The 17,639-nt window shown below is 35.7% G+C and overlaps 1 protein-coding gene across 1 annotated transcript; it reads left to right on the top strand.

Annotated features, from left to right (window-relative positions):
* Positions 1–4,260: 4,260 nt before the first annotated feature.
* Positions 4,261–5,187, top strand: LOC128101796 (olfactory receptor 5W2-like). Its single transcript, XM_052725179.1, has one exon. The coding sequence runs from the start codon at positions 4,261–4,263 to the stop codon at positions 5,185–5,187; it is 927 nt and encodes a 308-aa protein (XP_052581139.1).
* The last annotated feature ends 12,452 nt before the right edge of the window (positions 5,188–17,639 follow it).

Here is a 17,639-nt window from a genome sequence, read left to right as displayed (position 1 = left end):
AATATTGTAAAACTGACAAGTCTACCAAAAGTAGTTTACAGATCCAACACATTATCAATCAAAATCCCTATTTCAAGCTTCACAGGAAAGAAAAATATTTTAAAATTGAAACAGAATCACAAAAGACCCCAAATAGGGCAAAAATATTTACCAAAAAGAAAATTGCTGAGGTATTGTCAGAACATATTTCAATGCATTTTACAGGGCTATAATTAAAAAAAAGTATAGTACTGTCACAGAATTGCACATGTGGACCAATAGAATCCAACAGAATATCTAAACATCTGTCCTCCTAAGTACTGCCATCAGAGATTTGACAAAGAAGTCAAAAACGTAAACCAGAGAAATGACCATATCTTCAACAAATGTTACTGAAACACTGGGTGTCCACATGAACATCAATGAAATTAGACATATCTCTATGACTGTACAAAACTTAATTCAAAATGATCAAAAACCTCAATATGAAACTGAAACGTTGAATTTTCTATTAGAAATATAAGCAGTGCCTTGCAAGATATAGGTATAGAAAAGATATAGAAAGGAAAAAGAAGACTGTCCAGGAATTGAGTCCAAATTTATAAAACTTAAATAAAAATATAATCATAAAGTCCAAAAGTTTCTACTAAGAAAACAGTCATACAAGTGAAGAGGATACTCACAGAATGGGAGAAAAAATGGGCCAACAATATACACAATAGAGAATTACTATCTGGATATACAAGGAACCCCAAAACCGAAGTCATGAAGAGAAGTGAGCCATTTACAAATGGGGTGAGTCTGAACTGATTGTTCTCACTCAGAGATATAAGTAATGATTCAAAAAAAGCTTCATCAGCTTCAGTAATTAGGAAAATGCCAATTAAATTATGCCCATTGCTAAACTACGGACAGATGTAAAATAGCTTAAAGGGATTTTCATATTTCTTATTTAAATCAGAAAATACATATAATGTATTTTCTTTAAGGAAAATGGCACTTGTGGCTGAAATGTTATAGTGAATCATTGTTTTAAAATTCTTAGGTATTTGCTACATTGGATATTTTTAAAAATCCAATAAATTATAGATATGATTTAACCATAATAAAACTATTTAATGAGCATTTCTTTATTATAAAATTAACATTTATGTACCTATAATGAACAGAAGAAACTGTTCTCAATTTTAATTCAATTTCATCTAAATTCACAATGATAATATATGTAATTAAATACATTTTCTTTAAATATAAACCATTCAAATTTACATTACTGTTCATGTAATTATTTTTAAGACTTTATGTGTTTTTCTTTAAATTAGTCTTTTGTGTGTCTTTGTGTATGTGTACCACCTGTTTGTGTTGAAATCCTAACCCAGTCCTCTGGAAGAGTTACAAGTGCTCTTAGTCACTGTATCATCATATTTTCAGTCCTTAACTTTACATTACTTTTGTTTTCTTTTTTTTCCTTTTGTGGATTTTCAAGACAGGCTTTCTCTGTGTAGCTTTGGAGTCTGTCTTAGAACTTGCTTTGTTGACCAGGCTGACCTCAAACTCACAAGATCCATCTGCTTCTGCCTCCCAGAGTGCTGGGATTAAAGGCCTGCACCACTACCACCTGGCTAACTTTACATTACTTTTAACACACCCTGTATTTGAATTGATGCATGAGAAATTCTGTTTCTGCTATATTTCTTAGTAGACAATTTACCATTTGTCATGCTGAAAATATCATTTACGAAATTTTCTGTGAACTGGGAGTGGAGAATACAGTGGAAGCACCACAGTTGGGCATATACTAAAAAGTTATTCTAGGGACAGGACTGCAATTAGCATATAGTGTGTGGATCCATCTAGTATCAGTTAAATAACATATGAACTGTTACACCAATTAAATTTTCAAAAGGTTGTTACAACCACTAAGTCAGTGAAGTATGTCAAAAGAAGATGAACTGAACATAAATATACTAGATATGGTTTCCTAGGGGTAGATGTGGGGAGGCCAGCTCCCACTATTCTCCAGGGTACTCTTGAGGAGAGAGGGATAAGAGATATTAGGTAGAAATATAGAGGGGAGAGAAACAGAAACACAGGATAGCCTTGGAGGGCCTGGATCGATATACACTGGCCCCTTCTGTCTCTTCTAAAGGGCCTTTTATAGGAATGCCAAGAGGTGGAGCCAAAGACGTGGTCAAGCAATTCTCTAATGCAGCCCTGCTGGGTAAAGCAATTTCAAATCTCACTAGGAAACCTTTGCGGACCTCCACAGGCAGAAATTTCATTTTCATTAAATTCTGGTCTGTTAAATAAAATACAGATTATATTTTGCAGTATATATATGTTCTATATATTTTACAACATAAAATTAAACTGAAATATTCATTCCGACAATTCAAGTTGATGACAATAATAAGAAATTTTATTTCCATCTTTATTTAGGAACTTACTGCACTCACAGGGGATTATAAGTCTATGAGAAATAGTAATCATGTTTTCCACAGCAACAAAGCCTAAGGGAAAGAGACTATAGGGATATAAGTCTCAAGTGGTATATGTTATAATAAAATGTTGCCATCCATTCTCTGCCACCAAAAATCACCTCACCTCAGGTAAGCTCCTGAGATTCCAAATCCAATAATGCAAGATTAAAAATTGTCTTTTCAGAAAAAGTCTAAATTTTTAAATTAATTAACTTTCACAATCTACTTGAATCATATGTTTAAAATCTAATACAAATACTATTTTATATTCAGTACAGGAAGATTCTGACTACTCTTATTAGTATCTATAAAACCATATTTTAGTTATTTTACTTTAAGAGATTATTAGAAACTATTATTTATTCATTTTGGTCTCTGTGTAGATACATATGTGAATTCAAAGGCTGCATATTGCTTGTCTGTATTTTTACCTACTTTTTAATAAAATTTTATTGAGATAAAGATTATGGAAATATTATATTAAAATATTAAGGTGTGAATGTCAAAACTTGATGAGAGACATATAATAAATAGTGAGTCAAATTCTCTCATAAAGATGCATCCTTACATTCTAATATTTAAATGTTAACTAAGTCACATTCACTTGGAAGATCATAAAAGTTCATGTAACTGAACACACACATGAGGATATATATTTTGATAGTTTTTAATCTTCATGTTTACATTTTGTAACATTAAATACACAATATGTGCAGCTGTGACTATACATGAGTGACTTCATGTCACTTACACTATTTTTGTAGCCTTTTCCTTTGAATGATTAGAAGATTTATCCTTTGTTTATAATTGCCTGTTGCTAGAGTTTTCCTGCCTGGCCCACAGTCAGGACAAATCTCTCTCACCTGCCAGTCCCAAGCCGCTTAAACCCGATCAAATAAACACAGAGACTTATATTGGTTACAAACTGTATGGCCGTGGCAGGCTTCTTGCTAACTGTTCTTACAGCTTAAATTAATCCATTTCTATTAATCTATACCTTGCCACGTGGCTTGTGGCTTACCGGTACTTTACATCTTCCTTATCCTGATGGCGGCTGGCAGTGTCTCTCTCAGCCTTCCACTTCCCAGCTCTATTCTCCTCCTGTTAGTCCCGCCTATACTTCCGGCCTGGCCACTGCCAATCAGTGATTTATTCATTGACCAATCAGCAACACATTTGACATACAGACCATCCCACAGCAATTGCCCTCCCAAAATATTCAAAAAGCTTGATGGCCAAACAATCACAGATGTTTGGAAACAAAAATAATCAGGAATTATTTGTTACTTAACATATACTAATGAACAGAAATGTTGTTGACAAATAGTAGAAAGCATTAAGTATTTCATTAATTATTGATAGAGTAATCACTTATAAAATTCACAGTTTTTCATAGCATCTTTATGTGTTGGGCATAAATTTTATTTATAACTGAATACTAAGTTCAGTGAATTTGAAACTACAATATCTGACCATTAGCTCCACTAACTTAGATGATTATATGGTATTTTTAAGATTATCAGATAACAGTATACTAAATATATAATTCCTGTTACGGAAGTCAAATTCAGGGAAACTAATGTGTAGATGGTAATATTTGTCAAGAACACCTTCTAGTTTTCAAAGTTTATTAATTGTTATATCAGATGGATTATTAAAATTAATTCTATCTTCTTTGAAGAATGAAGTATAATTTTATGAATTTCTGATGATAAAAGAAATTAAAAATAAAATAATGCTCTATGTAATAAAAGTATTATGAACCTATGCATTTTTAATTTTTAAAGTTTATCCAAGAAAGATGGACAAGGGAAATTGCTCCTCTCTGGACAAATTCATTCTCTCGGGAATTACTAATAACCATGACATGAAAGTGGCCCTCTTCACCACATTCCTACTTGTTTATCTTGTTAATCTACTGGCCAATCTTGGGATGATCATCTTAATTAGAGTGGACTCTCAGCTTCATATACCCATGTACTTTTTCCTCAGCCACCTCTCCTTCTGTGACCTTTGCTATTCCACAGCAATTGGACCCAAGATGCTGGTGGATCTTTTAGCTGAGGAGAAATCAATTTCCATGGTTGGCTGTGTTTTGCAGTTCTTCACCCTCTGTGCCTTTGTTGATTCTGAGTGTCTTCTGCTGGCAGTGATGGCCTATGATAGGTACCAGGCCATCAGCAACCCCTTGCTCTACACAGCAAACATGTCAAACAGAGTGTGTTTTATGTTCATGGCTGGGGTTTACCTGGTTGGAACAGTTGATGCTTTGATACATTCTACCCTTGTCTTCCGCTTATGTTTCTGTGGGTCCAATGAGATCAACCATTTCTTCTGTGATGTTCCTCCACTTCTATTAATATCTTGCTCAGATACAGAGGTCAATGAGTTAGCAGTATTCACAGTTTGGGGGTTTATTGAGATAAGCACCATTTCAGGACTCCTTGTCTCCTATTGTTACATCATCTCGGCAGTCTTGAAGATTCACTCTGCTGAGGGGAGGTTCAAAGCTTTCTCCACCTGTGCCTCTCACCTGACTACAGTTGCAATTTTTCAGGGAACTCTGCTCTTTATGTATTTCCGGCCAAGTTCTTCCTATTCCCTAGATCAAGACAAAATGACCTCACTATTTTACACTCTAGTGATTCCCATGCTGAACCCTCTGATTTACAGCTTGAGGAACAAGGATGTGAAAGAGGCTCTGGAAAAGATGAAGAATAAAATGTGACTTTATACCATTTTCAGATGTAAGTGTACATGATTGCTTTTAATTCATGCTGCATCACAAACAAAAAACATTGCATCATATAATAACAATAAAAATACTTTAGTTCTAACATCTAATTTTAAGGTAATGCATAATCAATCTATGCTTAGTTTTCTTTAAACATCATGTTATAATATCTCTTTGAAGAACTATTCCTAAAAATTTCAATTGTGCCCAAGTTTTATGTGTCCATCTGTTCAGTGTGTGACAAATTAAATATGATATGGTGGATATTTATTCACTGCTTTTGACAGGTATTTTTGAAGCTAATTAAGTAGCTTAATTAGCATTGAGTACAATATGTATATATGGAAAATTACTATATATTCCCATAATTTATGTGGGTGTCATAGCAGCTTGAGCTTAAGTCCTGTTGATTCAGCTCCAGAGCAGATTCTCTAATCCACTTTTAGGATACCATCTTTCTGGGAAGCAGATATCCTGCCTCTGTACAAAAAAGATGCTTATCTGGGAGGAGAAAATGTCTCTGTAGTCATTCTCACAACTAGTGGTCAGGTGTGGTTAGACATGTTTGGAAGTTCAATCATGTTTGATTAACATGAGCACTAGATCTTGGTAATTTACATTTGGGTGCTAGAAGTGTCTTCTCTCATTTCCTCCATTAGTTTCTAATTTATTTTTCTCCTTTACCAACCCCAGTTAAATAATTCCCTATAATTGATTTTTAAAAATTAATTAGCACCTATTTTTAAATTGCTATATGCAAGGAGAATGTATAAACATACATTTGTTCAAATACTGAATCATCCTAGTAATGAAAACCTCAGTATTATAGGGGTTGAGCAACATGAGGCAGCAAACAAATAACAAAACAAACTTCCATTTAATATGGAATTTAGGAATGCTAACTAGTTATTATTAAGACAATCCTACCTAAGAGTGAGGCATATTCAATATACTTAAATAGATACTTCACAGTTTGAAGAAAGAACATAAAATGGTTTTGAATACAAACCTGAAATATCTCAAAATAGTTAAGTTCCTGAGAGATAAGTGTCTTCCCTGTGAGTATGTCCTTAATATACACTTTTCATAAATTGTTGATTCATATTTCTCATGGCTGAAGCACTGAATAACCATGGATCATGACCTAAGTTTGAAAGCCCACTCAAGACTTTTGTTTTTAAGTGAAAATTAGAATTCCTGAGTTATCCTGGGTCCATTCAGTTTTACAACTTCCAGTATCAAATGACCGTTCATGAAAATATTTCAGAATTGAAGACCAAGTGCTCCTCTGATTCATGATATCATGTGGCCCAATATGAGATGTCAGGAGATCCTGAGAAGGATTCTTCATGTAGATAAAAGACTATTCATATCATAACTTCTTACTCAATTCAATCTCTTGTGGCCAGACATGTGATGTTTTTATTCAGATGTTTAAATAATATCATACTATTGAATGTGAGTTTCTTATTTTCTTTGGGTATTTTGTTTGTTAGTTGTTGCAACTGTTTTGTTTGCTACTTATTTTTTCTTAAGAGAGACAAAGAAATGACATGGAGTTGAGTAGGTGGGGAGGTGCAGAGGATCTGGGATAATAGGGAGAAGAGAAAATTGTGATTGGAATATATTGTATGATTTTTATTTGATAAAAATTATGACAAAATATTATTAAATAAGATACAAAGTCGTTAGGAAATGATAAATCAATAAAGCCAGAGCCCTAAGATATTGGACTATGGACCTTACTACATAGCACTCAATAGCTCCCTCTCTGATGTCACTACAAAGAAGTGAAAATCAGATTATCTATGATCAAGAATATGTGTTATCAGCATTCATCACAACTCACTGTGATTTGGAACCTATATCCCCCATCGTTGTAAAATTAGTAGTAAATTGTATTTTATTATCACACTTCAAAAAGATAAGAAAAACAACATGGCTATAAGCAAAGTTTCAATTTTTATAAGTAGTATGTAAAATTGGTATCACTTTATAGCTAATTAATTATGAGAGAAAAATAATTTAATGATGAACTTGTATCTTTCTAGAAAGCTAAAGTTTATTACACTTAAATAGTGATTTCAGATACACAACAATACTTACTATGTACAAAATGTGAACAAAAGAAAAGGAAAATCGAAATCCATCAATGGCTCCTAAAAACAATGAAAAGATTCATGACTTTATTATGCTGAGCATCTGGAGATGAAGTTGAAAGGTTGATCCTTGGATTTACTTAAAGGAATAGACAGGTGGGGAAACTTATGCTGTGCTTTTATGGAGTCCACTCGATCTGTGACAGGTGAATCCAAATCTTATGATTCCCTTGACTCCTTGAAACTTACATGAAATTTTAGTTTACTAAAAGAAATTAAAGTTTTAGATAAATTAGCGTTAATCTGTACTGAAATTCACATTGTTAAACAGCAGAATTATGCCTTTGAGACCTAAGGAAAACTATAGCTTTGGATTTAAAAGAATGAACATTTTTCCGCTGTCCAGAGATCCAGATATATAGATTGGTCAGATATGTTTTTAGCTCTATGAGAAGCACCTTTAAGTCTATACTTAAATGACAACCAAAGGAAATTTAAAATCTTGAGCTTGTGACTGAATAGTAAATAATCAGTGTTCTATCAGAACACCATTTATCAATGTTAAAACACTAAACCTTTACCATCTCAGTATAACAATAGCATAGAAGTAGGATAAGTCTGAAATATTTTCCATGTCTTGACTCATTTATTAGAGCTTTAGAACTTATTTGACTTTAAATCTTTTTCTTTCTATCTTATCATTTACCAGAGATGTGAGTAGTTTCATTAAGATCAGTCATTTCAGGGCATGTTCTTTTTAATAAAGGAGCAGTAAAAAAGTTACATGTGAAACTGTTTATCCTCTAATATAATGCCTGTTAGCAAGGCAACCCTGTCTGCCTTTTTTTAACAAGAGACCTAGTAACTCAAGATGAGCAAAGAAGGTGGCTATAGCCTTGGGGGACTGTAAGCTGACAGTTACATTTAGCCTAGTTGTCAATGCCATCAGAGATCTGAGGATGATACATTATACCAGGAAGTACAATTCAAATGACCTATGTGAAAGATATATGTGGTATGTATTCACTTATAAGTGGATATTAGCCATTAAATAAATGATAATGAAGCTATAAGCAGTATGCCCTGAGAGGTTAGATCAACAGGAGAGGTCTAGGAGGGATGTATGGATCTTACTGAGGAGGAGGAGGAGGAAATAGAAACGAATTTATGGATAGACTGGGCATGGTTGGGGACAGAAGCAGGGGATTCAGATGGGGGGGCATATATGGGATAGAGAGTGAGCATGCAGGGAGAGATGGCTGCAATTGAGGTGTGTTTAGGATATGACAAGGAAGCCTACTACCATGGAAACTTCTTGGAATGTAAGAAGGTGATCCTAAAGAGGACTCCTCGTATTGCAGGATAAGGAATCCCAGCTGGCCTTCTCTTGTCACCATGGAAGGCTTCCAGTGGCTGGCCTGGATTGTATTCAATTGAGTTTTTGACCAATGTGGTTTGATGGAAATTCCAAATACCCCCCCCCCAAGGCTACAAGGCTATTGCTAAGACAAAGGATTGCTCCGCACAAACTGACTTTGGAGACTATTGCTGAGGACAACAACAACTCATTGAATACTGAGAAGTTGAGCTGGTGCTTACATGGATCCTTCCTCTCTACATTCTAGACTTTTTTATTCAGAAAGGTGCTCTGCAGGATACTGGAAGAGAAACATGGACACCAACTTATCCACAAATCCTGTGACACACAATCTGTCCTGCCTTCAAATTATGCTAGGGCAATGGTGGCACAGAACATGTGGGAATCCAGTCAATATCTGATTTGAATTCAGGCCCATGCCAGGAGAATGATTTGTATCTGACACTACTTGGGTAAACAAGAACCAGAAACTACATAGCCCAAAGCCACAGGATAAAACCAAATATTACTGGTTTTAAAAAAAATCTATAAATAAAATGATTCTTAATGACATTTTGTTGTACTTATAGATTTGTGCCTTAACCAGTCATCATCAGAGAGGCTTCCTCTTTCAGCAGATCAGAACAAATGCAGAGACCCACAGCCAAATATTACACAGAGAGAGTCTAAGTGTGAGGTCTCCATCAAATATTTTCCCTCAGAGCTCAGGGATTCCAGAAGAGGGGATGAAAACATTTTAAGAGCCAGAGTGTTGTAGTGATATTTTATCTGTGTCCCCAATAAAATTTATTTGAGGATCAGAGGAAAAAGCCAGACACTATATTAAGCATAGAAGTCAGGCAATGGTAGCACACACCTTTAAACTTATTAATCAGGAGGCAGAGATCTGTCTGGATCTCTTTGAGTTCAGGGCCACACTGGGAACAGAGCCAGGCATGGTGGCACATGCCATAAATACCAACACTAGTTAACCATGGAGGTCTGAAGGTCTGTACAGACAGGAAGAGACAGAGCTGGGCAGGAAGAGGAAGTGATGTAGCTAAATGGAGAGAACAAATGATATAGCAGAACAGAAAGGCATATAGGTGTGGTTATATTGGAAGTAGGTCTCTTTGGAAGCATCAGAGTCAGTGAGGTAAGGTTAGCTATGACATTTCCTAGTCCTCTGATCTCTCAGGCTTTAACCCCAATTTCTGGCTCGATGCTTTTTTATTTAACAAGACCTTTTAAGATTCATGTTACAACTGGTGCTCAAAACTGTGGCAAGAATTCACCAAAAAGCTGCTTGTTGACTTACAGACCCCCTGGCTCAGGCCGGAGCTGCATGTGCCTGGATATCCACCCTACATGGGCCAGAGTCTCTTTGACTTTTTCTCTCCTGGTGGGTGATCAGCTCTCTTTGTCTTCTCATCTCAGATTGCTACCATACTAGGTAACTACTTTGAAAACCCCTCGGACTTCTACTGTTCTACACATTCGACAGACTTGATAAGTCAATTAAGATGTCTTAAAGGGAGACATTAATTAAAAGAGATTTTTCCCCACATTAAAAAATGGGAAACATTTTTACAATGGAAGGAATTTAGTCTCCATTAGATAACACATTAGGCAGTCTGAAAATGGGATAATTAAATGAGAGGATAATTAATGTTGATGGGATGTACATAACATCAATTATGAATATTATTTGTTTGATCATTTTTATTTTAGCTTTAAAAAGGTTGTTCAATTTCAGTGCCAAGATAAAAGCTTTAGAAAAGCCTATTAAAATGAATTATAGAGTAATGCAGACCCAGACAGAATAATTTAAAGGTGAACCTATATCAGGACTGAATTATACTGTTATAGAGAAACAGTCTCAGGTTACCAGACAGTAAACAATAATCTACCCGGTAACCTTACAGGAATTGTCAAATGCTCAAGGGTGTGTATGAACTAACTGAACTCCAGTGAAAATGTTAGATTTGAGGAGATTTAAAGAAGCTACAGTGTCATATGGAAGGCATTTACACTTTGTAAAGCAGATGTTAAACTTGTGGTCAACTTGTAATAGAATTATCCCTCAGGACTGGAAAGAACTGGTTACAGCTGTCCTAGAGGCAGGACCACAGTAACAGTGGAGGACATGGTAGAAAGAGGAGGTTAAAACTATAGAACAATTATGTAGGACTAGAGGCGTGGAAATTTCCCAGGATCAGCTTCTTGTAGAAGGCAATTACACTGATATACAAAGACGATGTTTATATGATAACCAAACCATAATTTTATTCCTCATAGCAGACATGAATGCTTGGGACAGAATAACAATATCAATCTAAATATATATAATTTATGTAAATATGTAAAAATCCAATCCAATGTAAAGTATTTAAAACAAGTAGTTGTCTTTTAAAAGTAGATTCAATAATCTACCTTTTTATCTATCTTGAATCTATATCTCTCTTTTTTCTTTTCAGAGTAGATTCAATTATCTACTCTTTATTCTGTAATTTCCATATCTCCTTTTTCCAGACTAGATTCAATAATCTACTTCTTATCTCTATTATCTATATGCTATTTTTCTTTTTTTCTTTCTTTTCAAACAAGAACCTTAAATCTAATCTCCTTTGTTTAGCCTCTTTCCTGATCATTAACAGTAACAACTTGTAACCAACCATCTTAAACAATGACAGTTATCCAAAACCCAAAACCCAATGAAAGACCAAAAACCACCATCCTCACCTCTTGGGAATGTGGGCACTGTGTTCTTAAAATAGCATCCTGCTATTTGTGGGCAAAAGCATCTTTAGCGGATCCTGAAAAGAAAAATTTTGGGGTAATTGTCAAGTCCCAGAGTGGTAGCTGTATCATTTGTTGCCCAGTCTCTGCATAATGCCAAAGTGCAGGGCTTATCTCAAGCCCTTGTTCCAGTAGTCTGTGAAGCTGGATCATCTAAGCTAGCCATTCTGAAATTGTTCTGAACAGTTTGTAGTCCAAAGATGATCTTTGGGTGATGTTTACCAGCTTAGTAGTATCATTATTGTGGAGCCCCATGATGTTTCTGGAGACTTCAAAAAGTAATTTCACCATTAAATTCTTCTGTCTGAGTCTGAATTTCTTCATAATTCATTTTAACAGGTTTTTCTAAAGCTTTTATCCTGGCACTTAAATTGACTATCTTTTTAAATAGTAAAATAAGGATAAGGAAAGTAATAACATGTAGAATTGGTGTAATGTACATCCCATCAACATTAATCATCTCATATAATTGTTCCATTTTCAGACTGTCTAAAGTTTTATCAAACAAAGACCAGTTTCCTTCTATTTTAGAGATAATACTCATTTTTTTTTTAATGTGGAAAAATTTTCTCTTTTAAGTAGTTTTTCCCTTTTAAAATATCAGATATCTTAATTGACTTACCAAGTCTGCATAGAACAGCAGAAATCCAAGGGAATTTCAAAACAGCTACCTAGCGTCTGAGATGGAAATCCAGAGAGAGAGAGAGAGAGAGAGAGAGAGAGAGAGAGAGAGAGAGAGGCTTGAGTTGGCAATCTGACTGCAAGTAGCTCCAGCTGTGGGTAACCACTTGCAGCTATGGGTGGTCGCGGTCAGGCCTAGGGCCTAGGCCAAGGTGGGCCGAGCTGGGTAGCCGGGCTGCCTGGCCGCTGTACCGAGCTTGGGAGCTGGGGAGCCAGGTCAAGTCAGGCAGTTTTTAATGCATTCTTGCAACGTGGACACCAAATGTAGATGTAATTCTAAACAGTCTTATTAAATAAAAAACACAGAGCCAAATAAAGAGTTAAAAGCCCAAGAGGTCAGAGCACTAATGAATAGCCTTTAGCTTACCAGCTGCTGTCATCCTTCCACTCAGAAAAAAGACCTACTTCCTGTGTGTCTGTATTTTTTATTGACTTTCTGTTCTGCCTTCTCATTGGTTCTAAACCCAACCATATGACTTCTTCATCACTGCCTGTCTATACAGACCTCCAAGTCTCTATGGTTGGTACTTGGATTAAAGGTGTGTGTAACCAAGCTGGCTATATCCTTGAACACACATACTTTGTCTGACATGTGATCAGATTAAGGAAATGTGCTACCACTGCCAGACTTCTGCTAAATGGCTTGCTATTAGCTCTGACCCCTAGGCAACTTTATTTATTAACATACAAATAAAATATCACCATAAAAAGTTAAGGTGGAATTCTGTTCTTCAGACAGGCTGAATAGCAAGTAGCTCATCTCCTCTCCTTGATCACATCCTCCAAAAATCCCTCAGGCTTCTTGCCCCTTTTTAAAAACCCTTCTCCACTTGGCACCTCCCTACCACTTCCTGTTAGCTAATTGCTAGCTAAGCCTCCTGATTACAGGTGAATTTTATTTAATCAAACATATCTTTGCGTAAACAAATTTTCCAGAGCATAAATAAAAGTAACACACCTTAAAACAATATTCTGCAACACCCTTTCTTCCATCTTGAAACAGTAATATGTATCCTGTGCTGTTATATGTTGGAAGTATGTGATCTGCATTTTGATTTTGATTTTATAGGAGATTACAGTTAAAAGATTACATGAACAACAACAACAAAATAAAATAAAATAAAAATAGCCAGGTGGTGGCACACACTTTTAATCCCAGCACTCAGGAGGCAGAGGCAGGTGGATCTCTGTGAGTTTGAAGCCAGCCTGAGCTTCAGATTGATTTCCAGGAAAGGCTCTGAAGCTACACAGAGAAACCCTGTCTCAAAAACAAAAACAAACAAACAAAAACAAAACAAGAGATTACATGAATCTCAGAAGAGTCTTCTTTAAACTCTGGACTTTTAAACAAGTTTGAGACTGTCATAGACCATGGGGACTTTGGAAGTTAAACTAAATTCATTTTACATTATGTTATGGCTACAAGCTTGGAGGACAAGGAGTGGAATGTGGTTGTTTGAATGAGTATCTGTGGTGGTATTGTGTTCCTCAAAATATTGTGCACCCTAATAAACTTATCTGGGGTCAGAGACAGAACAGCCACTAGATACAAAGGCTAGAAAATGGTGGCACTCACACCTTTAATCCTAGCATTTTAGAGGCAGAAATCCATGTGTTCAAGTATACAACCAAGCATGGTGACTCACACCTTTAATCCTTTAATCCCAGAAAGCGAGCCTTTAATCCCAGGGAGTGGTGGTAGAAAGCAGAAAGGTATATAAGGCATGAGGACCAGAAACTAGCAGCATTTGGCTGGTTAAGCTTTTAGGTTTTGAGCAGCACAGTTCAGCTGAGAGACATTCGGATATGAGGACACAGAGGCTTCCAGTCTGAGGAAACAAGATCAGCTGAGAAATTGGCCAGGTGAGGTTAGCTGTGGCTTGCTCTGACTCTCTGACCTTCCAGTGTTCACTCCAATAACTGGGCTCAGGTTTTTTCTTATTAATAAGAACTTTTAAGATTCCTGCTACAAGTATCAGTCCCATAGATTCATGTGTTTGAATGGTAGGTCCATAGGGAGTGGCACTATTAGGAGATATAGCCTTGTTGGAGGAAGTGTGTCACCGTGGGGGTGGGCTTTGGGGTCTCATATTCTTAACCTACACCCAGTGTGGTACACAGTTGCTTCTGCTGCCTGTGGATCAAGATGTAAAACTCAGATCCTTCTCCAGCACCATGTATGCCTGCATTTCACCATGTCCCACCATGATGATAATGGACTAAACCTTTGGAACTGTAAGCTAACCCCAATTAAATGCTTTCCTTTATAAGAGTTGCCATGGTCATGGTATCTCTTCACAGCAAAAGAAACCCTAATACCAAACTGTAGATGTAACCAACCTTCTTATTAAATAAGAAACACAGAACCAATGTAAAGAAGAAAGCCAAGAGGTCAGAGCTAAGAGCTTAAACCTTACCCTTCCTCCCGCAGTGGTCCTACCTCTCTGAACCAGAGCTACCCCTGTGTTAAAGTCTTTATATAGAGTTCCTGTTCTGCCTTCTCATTGGTTGTAAACCCAACCACATGACCGCCTTGTCACGGCCTGTCTGTATAGGCCTCCAGGTTTTCCATGATTGGTATTGAGATTAAAGGCATGTGTATCCAATAATGGCTGTATCCCTGAACACACAGAGACTTACCCAGCTCTGCCTACCAAGTGCTGGGATTACAAGCATATGCCACCACTGCCCTGCTTTCCTATGGCTTGCTAATAGCTCTGACCCCCGAGCAACTTTATTTATTAATATACAAATAACATTTTAATACAAATAAAATATCACCATATTTCCCCTTTTCTATTTTAATAAAAAAGAAAAAAAAGAAAAAGCTTGTAACTAACATAAGAAAAACTATATACAAAAGTACAATAACTATATATAATATATACAAGTAATAAATACCTAAACAATGTCTAGTTCATTTGTATTTGACAAATTCAGAGAAAATAATTCCATTATCTATTCTATTGTATCTAATTCACTTTCTATCCTAATTAATCTTCAACTATAACTAACTAATCTTCAACTCCTTCAGAAACCCAAGAAGAAAATAATATTAGCTAACAAAAAAATAAAAACAGGAAGTATATGCAAGCAACTTCCAAAAAATTGTGAGTTGACAGAAACAGCCAGCTGCCTGGACAAACATCTGAGGTTTCTCCGCAGTGTTGGGGCATCATCTTCAGCCTATAGGCTTAGTGTATCTGACAGACTCATTTGTGAAGTAGGATGTACACAAGGTCAACAGTTCAACCTCACATTGGGTGAGAGCAGTCTATATACCAGAAACACCTGAATTCCACTAGTGTCATGTCATGATTCAGGATTTTAAATTCTGGAAATTGTTGATGTTTTTTGAATTCAGCTGTCCATTCTTCTTGGCTATGTGTGTATGTGGCTTCATTTCAGCATCCCGTTCTTCTCCACATCCCTCTATTAAATGTCATTCTACTGTTGAGAGGTATGAGCTTAATTACTCTTCAAAAATAACTGTTTCAACTACCTTCCCATTGCACATCAGAAGCCATCGGCCCACTGCCTGTTAAGCTGCCTTTGAAGAAAAGGGCACTGTATCTTTCCCGGATTGCGAAGGCCACTTCAGGGATGGTGCCATATTGTCCTGGCCTCAGAAGATGCCTTTTGATAAAGCCATAACCACACTTGTTTTGACAAGAATCAGTAGTCCTTTGTTTCATGTCCTGTCTGTCCTGTTTGTCAGCAGTTGATTCAAGGATACTTTGTTGTCCAGTGGCTAACATTTGCCACAATGAAAGTTAACTCCAATTGCAGTTTTTTCAATACCCATATTTTCTCTGAAGTAGATTGGTACTGCCAGGAGCCGACATGTCTCATAGTCATAACAAAAAAGAAAAATTTTCTAAGTTATTAAAACATTTTAAATGTCATATTCTGTAGATCTCTGAAGGGTTTGAAGAAAACCTGTCTATCTAAAATATATCTACTTAATCTTGAAAACATACCTAATATAACTACAAGTTCTATTATAATGTCTAACTACTAACTTTCATTACTTTATATCCTAATAGTTGGTAATAACAACATTCAAGGATCAGAAAATTGCATTACATTGTTAGATGAACGGTACAATTAGAAATATACATATAACATTTTCTAACAATATCAATTTCTATATATATAATTTGTATACAATATAAAACAATCCAATCAAATGTAAAGTATTTACATTTTTCTTTTCTTTTCTTTTTTTTTAATAAGAACCTTAAATCTAATCTCCTTTGCTTAGCCCTTTTCCTATCCCTTGACAACAACTTGTAACCAACCCCCCTAATCAATGAAAATTATTCCAGACCCAAAACCCATTAAAAGACCAAAAAAAAAAAAAAAAAAAAAACCACCCACCCCACACCACCTCTTTGGGAATGTGGGCGTCATATTCTTGAAATTGCTTCCTGCTGGGTATGGGCGAAGGTATCTTTATCCTGAAAGAAAAATTTTAGGTTAATTGTCAAATTCTAGGAAAGGTAACTATATCCTTCGTTATCCAGTCTGTGTATAATGCCAAAGTTCAGGGTTTATCTCAAATCCTTATTCAAGTAGTCTTTGAGACTGGATCATCTCAGTTAGCTCTCTCAAAATTGCTCTGAGCACTTTGTAGTTCAAAGCTGATCTGTAGATGATGTTTGTCAGCTTAGTGATGTTATCATTGTCCACATGAAATTGTTGTTGTTGTGGGGCCCCATCTTCTTCCTGGAGACTTCAGTTGATATTAGGCCTGACCTAATATCAAAAAACTGATAAGAGACTCGAACACAAAGACTATATATGCGGCTTTTTAGAATTAGTTAGTACTCTATATGACCATTTATATCTTAACAAAGTTTAAAATGTATATATATATATTAATCTTGTAAATTTTGATATAAAATTCATACTTTAAGAAAAGTTTAAAGAATCAGAATAGAATCAAAGAGTTGAGATTAGTAATAGAGTAGTCCCTTAATTAATTTGGCTTTTCTCCTGTACCATAGCAGAAGATGGCTCTTTTCTTCTGGCATGATACAGGGAGTTTGCATTTTCCTTTTAACAACATGCTTGAGTTTAAAGAAGGAGAGAGCCATTCTCCAACTCCAAATCAGCTTTAAATTTTAATTGAACTGAGACTATTAGAAGTTAAATAGTGTTAAATCTTTAAAGAAAAGCAGAAACAAACATTTAGGAAAACATAAATTTTTTTTTAGATAACATACCCATACTCCATTTCACTCTGTTTCTTAGGATAGACGATTTGTCCCTTTTCTTCAGTTGTCTCATTTGTCCAGTGTTCTTCAAATTCCTTAACCTTCATTCTCCTAAAAGACAAAAACAAAAACCTTTCCCCAAGGTTTTTTTTTGGGATGTTCCTTTTTGGCAAGTTATTATCTGATTAAATGAAAAGGCATGTTTTACTGGTGTAAGTTAGTTTAAATTGGATGTTCATGATAGTTGATGAACTATCACCTCCTCTAATTAAGAGGTCTCTCTTGTTCAAA

The sequence above is a fragment of the Peromyscus californicus genome, unplaced genomic scaffold (genome assembly GCF_007827085.1).
Source record: "Peromyscus californicus insignis strain IS unplaced genomic scaffold, ASM782708v3 Scaffold_7__1_contigs__length_154581171, whole genome shotgun sequence".
In the NCBI taxonomy this organism is placed as follows: Eukaryota; Metazoa; Chordata; class Mammalia; order Rodentia; family Cricetidae; genus Peromyscus; species Peromyscus californicus.
This window is presented reverse-complemented; position numbering and strand designations above follow the sequence as displayed.

What these genes read in the sequence shown, in the direction of transcription:
- LOC128101796 (XM_052725179.1), top strand. Translation starts at nt 4,261, where the DNA reads ATGGACAAGGGAAATTGCTCCTCTCTGGACAAATTCATTCTCTCGGGA.